The sequence below is a fragment of the Brassica oleracea genome, chromosome C2, assembly GCF_000695525.1.
Source record: "Brassica oleracea var. oleracea cultivar TO1000 chromosome C2, BOL, whole genome shotgun sequence".
In the NCBI taxonomy this organism is placed as follows: Eukaryota; Viridiplantae; Streptophyta; class Magnoliopsida; order Brassicales; family Brassicaceae; genus Brassica; species Brassica oleracea.
Window position 1 is genome coordinate 9,072,632 of NC_027749.1, and position 6,299 is coordinate 9,078,930.

Here is a 6,299-nt window from a genome sequence, read left to right on the forward strand (position 1 = left end):
AGTTCATTAGTAAACAAATTATGTAATTAACAAAAAATGTTTAAAAAAATTTTTTAAGGGCCAAATATATTAATTCGATCAATAATATAAAAAATTTTTCCATACGATATTTCTTAAATAATTTTCATTTAAACTTGCGCAGATCTTATCTTAGTTAATATATTAATTAATGAGAAAAGAAAATAAGATAAAGCTGATTACTGGATGACGTAATTATCTCAAGGAGAAGTAATATTAGTGAAAATACGGGTGTATATATGTATTTATTGAACCATATGTGGATAAATGTTATATAAGTATATAGAAATTTACTTAACTAAGTATAGTTCCGCAGCAGATGTCTCCTTGTCGGGGCACATTGATATTATACTGATCAATAATGTATGATATATACGCGACATTCATCCATTTTATAATGCAGTAGTATATGTGCTCATACTATGCATAACTAAAATAACCATTCCTTCATTTTTAACTTCTTTTAACTAGATCCAAATATACTTTCTTTCTTTTTTTTGTAAAAAGAGGAAAACGATAAAACAAAAACATAGATACCATCTTTCAAAACTAAATTTTGATTCGAAATTTAGAACTATCATCGTGAACTCGGTTTTACATTAAAAACATGACTGGTAAGAAATAGACTTATTGAAAAACATTTAATTCAGGATTAACATTTGAGATGATTATATTTCTAACAAAATAAAGACTATTTTAGAGCCTTAACGACAAGTCAAGGTGACTCATCTCCTGATCCTGATCCTGATCAAGACCACTCACCGGCACACCACGGCCTGAGAAGTCCATCCGGCCACCGCTTTCGACAAATCCTTCATAGCCACGGCCGTAGATCTCAAACCGGCCGGATAACGGGTAATGTTGATCAGAATCAACAGTAGTTGAGGATCTAAACAGTTCTCGACTCTTCTTGGCTAAGGTTCTCTCTAGCTTATGAGCGTTTTGATGGCCACCTAAAGCTTGAGAGCTGTAAAACTTTCTTTGACAATAGTTACAAGAGAATACCCTAGGCTGCTCCAAACATGATGATGAGTTTGTGGAAGAAGAAGAAGACGTAGAAGAAGGCTCGAGGACAAGTTCTAGGTTTAGTTGGTGATTCTTGTAACTTGGTAGGCTCAGACGTAGAGATGTGTTTGGCTGGAAGTCCATACCTAAAAGTTTAAGAGAGTGAGAGAGAGAGTGAGAGAGAGGGAGAGGTTAGAGAAAATGAGAAGAAAGAAGTGTGTTTAAAGAGTTTGGGGTTAAGGGGCATTATATTTAAGGTGTAAACGGTGTGTAGGTCTGCTCAAAACTCAGGTTGGGTGCAGCTTCGACTGTAAAGTATGGAGAGAGAGAGAGAGAGAGAGAGAGAGAGAGAGAGAGAGAGATGAAGCTGAAAGAATCAGTGGGCATCCGAGTGTTGTCGCCTCCATTAATGGCATCCTTTGAACCATTTGAACCCTCTGTCGGTCCATCTAACAGTATTTTCCTCCGAGTTTTATATATTAACATATATTATTATATCAAATGGTATCGTTTTAGAATGTTGAACACCTCAAAAATGATGTCCCATGTGGTAGTTGTTAACACCAGACACATAGGATATCAGTTTTAATTTGAATGTTGTAGTTAATGCCTTTTCTATTTGACATTAGTTTATGCAGTATTTTTTGTAAATTAATTCTGAACGTATATTCTATTTGACATTAGTTTATGCAGTATTTTTTGTAAATTAATTCTGAACGTATATTCTATTTGACATTAGTTTATGCAGTATTTTTTGTAAATTAATTCTGAACGTATATAATTTCCGTATGTGCAAATTCCTTAGAATTTTCCATCATATCATTCTCAAAGTATACCAAAGTTTTCTAACTACAACCAAGAAATCTATTTGTATTCAAATTTATTTCACACCATAAATAATAGGAGATAAAGATGATCATATAAATAGAAAAGTCATGTTGACTTTTCTAAGCGATTGTTTAAAATGATGTAGTATTCAAAGTCAACTATCAACTTTACAGGTTTACAGGTGGTTGTAAAATTAGTTTAAGAAAATTCAAAACAGTCTGATTATGAGAAAATAAATCCACCCAAACTAATTATATATATATATATGTATATATGTTCCTTCAAAAAAATTCTCTATATATATATATGTATGTTGTTCTTTTCTAAATTTATAAATGCATCAAGTATCACAAAAGTATATATATATATATAACCTAATTCATAAATTTAGGGGTTACATTATATTAATAATGTAACCTAATTCACAAAAAGAAATTAGGGGTTACATTTTTCTACTAAAGTTCAAAAAATGAAAATTGCCATAAAGGGCATAACTGTCTATACAAAAGTGAACAGAGTTTCAATCAAAACAGATGTTATGAAAGACTTAAGATCAATCTCTCTTATCAAATTTCCGGGAATGGCAATGAACACTTGCCGTGATAAAGCTTTTTGACTCGGCTTAAACATGTTAGATGATGTTAACCCCCATTTCATTGAAATCATCTCCTACCGTATGATCATTCTCTCCATCTACGGTTCACAAGGAGTTCGTACCAGATAAGATGTGGACTGCGCCACAGTGAACCCACTTTGGATACATCACGTTTTGCCTTCCATGAGTTTAGAATCGAAGAAGTCATTTCAGTTTAAATTAATTCAAGTAAATTCAATTAAAATTAATTACTTACGATCAATGAAGACACATCAATGTCATGTGTACATATGTTTCATTAAGACTTTTGTCGTTTAAAGGTTGAAAGAGATTACGTTTTGGTACTAATCTCTCATGCTTGTTCGCTTTCTTTTAATTAATTTCTTTTGGGTCCAGTCTATTTAAAAAAAATATGGTACTTTGCTAGTGCTAACCAGCCGAGTGGAATTGATTGATCTATTATTTATTTCTAAACGGTTAATAACTCTAAATCCTTATGTTCTGATGTCCGTATAATTTAGAATCATCATGCGCAGTTCAAACAAAGGGATTGTTCGTACAAAAGGGGAAAAGAGGGATTAATATGATACATGAAAATAACCTAGTGATATGTACGTGCTGAAATTGTGTCATCATTCAAATTTTCATTTTGCATGTTACTAATTAAAAGTGGTAAAATAAGATATAAAACCAAGATACTAATTAGAAACCAAATTAAATTTTATGTTTAGGCCAATTACAAACTAGTGATGTGTTTAACTAGGCATAGGCATGATCATTAGGATTTTTGGGCCGGATTTGGATCGGTTTCCATCGGATTTGAGTCTTTTGGGTCATAGACATTTGGACCTAATTAGGTACTTAATTTTTTTTTTGCTTCGGAATGGAATCAATTCTTTTTTGGGTCCAGATCGGCTCAGGTTCATAATTAAAATACATATAAAATATCTAATGTACATAGGGGGGTCCGGGTTGGTTTGGGTATTTAGAACCTAATGTACTCGAAAAATACTTGAAACCTCAAAATATCAAAAAATCCAAAAAACCCAAAATATTCATCTATCCAAAAAACTCAAAATTTTACCTAAAATCTGAACCGAAGAACAAAACAATACCCCAAATTTTATCCAAATAAATAAATATATTATTTTAAAATTCAAAATTCTACCTGAAACCTGAAACTATAACCGAAAACCAAACTCAAACCCAAAACTTATAAAAAATATTCGTAATACCAAAAATATATCTAAAATACCAAAACATATCTAATAAACATAATTTTGGGATTTGGGATACCCGATCGGATCTCGGGTAGAATCCAGTCTTGAACCGAGACATCCAGCTCCAAAAAAGTACCCAATATATTTTTTGCCCTAGACCTAGATCCGAACCTGTATTTTTACGTTAGTTTTGGTATGTTGTTTTCTGATCTAGATAAAATATCATACCTATTTAACAAACAAATAGTTTTATTAATAAAAAAAATCACAATTATAAAGTAATGTACATCGACTATATTTTATAAAATAAATCATACATAATTAGATATATATATATATGCATTATATATTGAAAACAATACTAATATAAAAATGAATTGGATGATGTTTCTCGAAGTAAAATTTTGTTTTAATAATAGTAGATTATATTCATTATTTTTTATATTTTGATCTTTCTCTAGTAAAAGTTAATTATATTTTTTTTGACAAAATTTGAACATAAAATAAAACTAAAGAACATCTTATTTATATATTGATTCATACGAAATTCAGTACAGTATGGGTCACCTTTATTTCTAAACTAAAAGACCTAGGGGCATGCGCATATGTGGTTTCTCCACCACGTTTTCCAGATTAATATAATAGAAAAATTGGAAAAGGAAAAGAGAGAGACTAGAAATATTGTCATGTTATAAATCATGGATTGCCATTAACCAGATCCGGTCCAAGACCGGCCCAATACATACAAGACAAGAGGAGAAAGTCCGTCGGCCACATCAAACCCATCCATGGCCGCAAGGAGGAGAGAGAGTCGGCCAATGACCTAGCCGACTTAAAACTTAGGATGTTTTCCTTTTCTATGTTTTATTAGTTTTTATATTTTCTGTTGGATTAGGATTTGTACTCTTTCTTTTTATCTTCATCTTGTAATCCTTATATAAAGGAATCTCCTTGATCATTAATAATAACAGAGAAATATTCAGTCTCTAAACTCTCTAATTACAACACGTTATCATCACGATAGACCCCAAAACCCTGAGACAAAACTTAACCTAAAATCCGTCACACATAAACCCTAAATCATGCGCAACTTAAAATCGATTTAGCTCTCAAACCCTGAGGAAACAGACGACGAGCAACATATCAAATTGAAGCCCTTGACGAGACGAATCCATCAGCGCAACCCGTTTGTCGATCCGATCTCAGACGCGCCCACACTCGCAGAAACAATACGCGACGCTGTCTTGGTCTTTTGGAACCCTAATCCCGAAGAATCCTAAATTGTTCTTGCTTGCGTTCCGGCTTGCAAACTCTGATCAAGCTCAACTCCGATCAAGCTCAGCTTCAGACGTTCCCTGTCCGTGATCAACGTCCTCAGCCTCAGCTCAGCTTGCGTCCAGCTCAGACCAAATCCCCGACCAGACGCAACCGTCCGCGAGAAGAAACAAGCTCGCATAGCCCTCGGCAAACGCGACCCGACAGGAGACGTCCCGCGTCCATTCGTCTCAGCTCGTCTCTGATCTTTGGAGGTCCGGTTTCTACAATCTGTAAAACAAAGGTAATCCTAATTCTGAGAACATGAATCGAACCTGGTTGTTTTGTAAAGATTGAAACCCTAAAAGATAATTTCTAAAACTAAAAGCCATAGGTTAAATAGATCAATCCCCTATGAGTAAATCGAAGCTCTATAAGTTCGATCTAAAACCTAAAAACGAGATTGATCCATTGATCAATTAAAATCAGAACCTTAAAGGTTTTTGAATCTCAAATCAAATCCCCTTGATCAAAGATCAAAGTTTTCGAAATCCCCTAAAACCCTAATTTTGGAAAATCGGTTTTTAATTTTGATTTGAAACTTGAGTGTTTGATTGATCGCCTAGAGCTATGATTAGGATTGTTTTAAAACTTGAATCTGAATCTTGTTTAAACAAAAACCCTAATCTCGAATTTTAAAATTCCTAAAGGCCTTGAAACCTTAAATCTCTCATTACTTAAAACTTGAAAGATTGATTTAAAGAATTTACATATTGAATGAGAGTTAGGTTGCTAGATTATTTAATTCTAAAACCTAATAGATATGCAACTAAGAAATATGATTGAATTCATCTAGATCTCGTTTTGTATATGGCCGTGAGGCCTAAAACATTGTACAGACTTGCGGTCTTGTGCTCTTGATTGATTAAAAGCTGTTTGGCTAAATGCATGTCCATATGGCCATGTGGCCTAGTATCCGGATGGTTATATAAACTGGATTGCATCATGATCCGATCCTTAAGATCGTTGTATCAAATAATGGCCATGAAGTCTAAGCATCACAAAACATGACTGTGTGGTCCAAGTATCATAGAGAGACTTATGAGATCATATGCACTGATTATTTAATTGGTTTCAAGAATTCTAAATCATAAATTGATAATATGATTTCAGATGCCGAGATTTGAACCCATGGATTATACCATTCTAAATCTCTCTGGAAGATATTATCCAGAATGGAAATGAACACTTCAATTGCCCTGAAGTCTAGAGGACTCGGGAAATGTATCATTGAAATAAATGATGAAATTGAAAGAGAAAAGTTAAGAGCCATTACAATAATGCGCCATCATCTCACTGAGGAACTGAGAAATCAGTAT

The 6,299-nt window shown here is 33.3% G+C and overlaps 1 protein-coding gene across 1 annotated transcript; it reads right to left on the reverse strand.

The window, feature by feature from the left end:
• Positions 1–586: 586 nt before the first annotated feature.
• On the reverse strand, positions 587–1,382 carry LOC106326131 (zinc finger protein 2-like). The gene has a single exon (XM_013764155.1). It carries the CDS (start codon positions 1,165–1,167, stop codon positions 715–717), a length of 453 nt encoding a protein of 150 aa, XP_013619609.1. The 5' UTR covers positions 1,168–1,382; the 3' UTR covers positions 587–714.
• Positions 1,383–6,299: the final 4,917 nt, after the last annotated feature.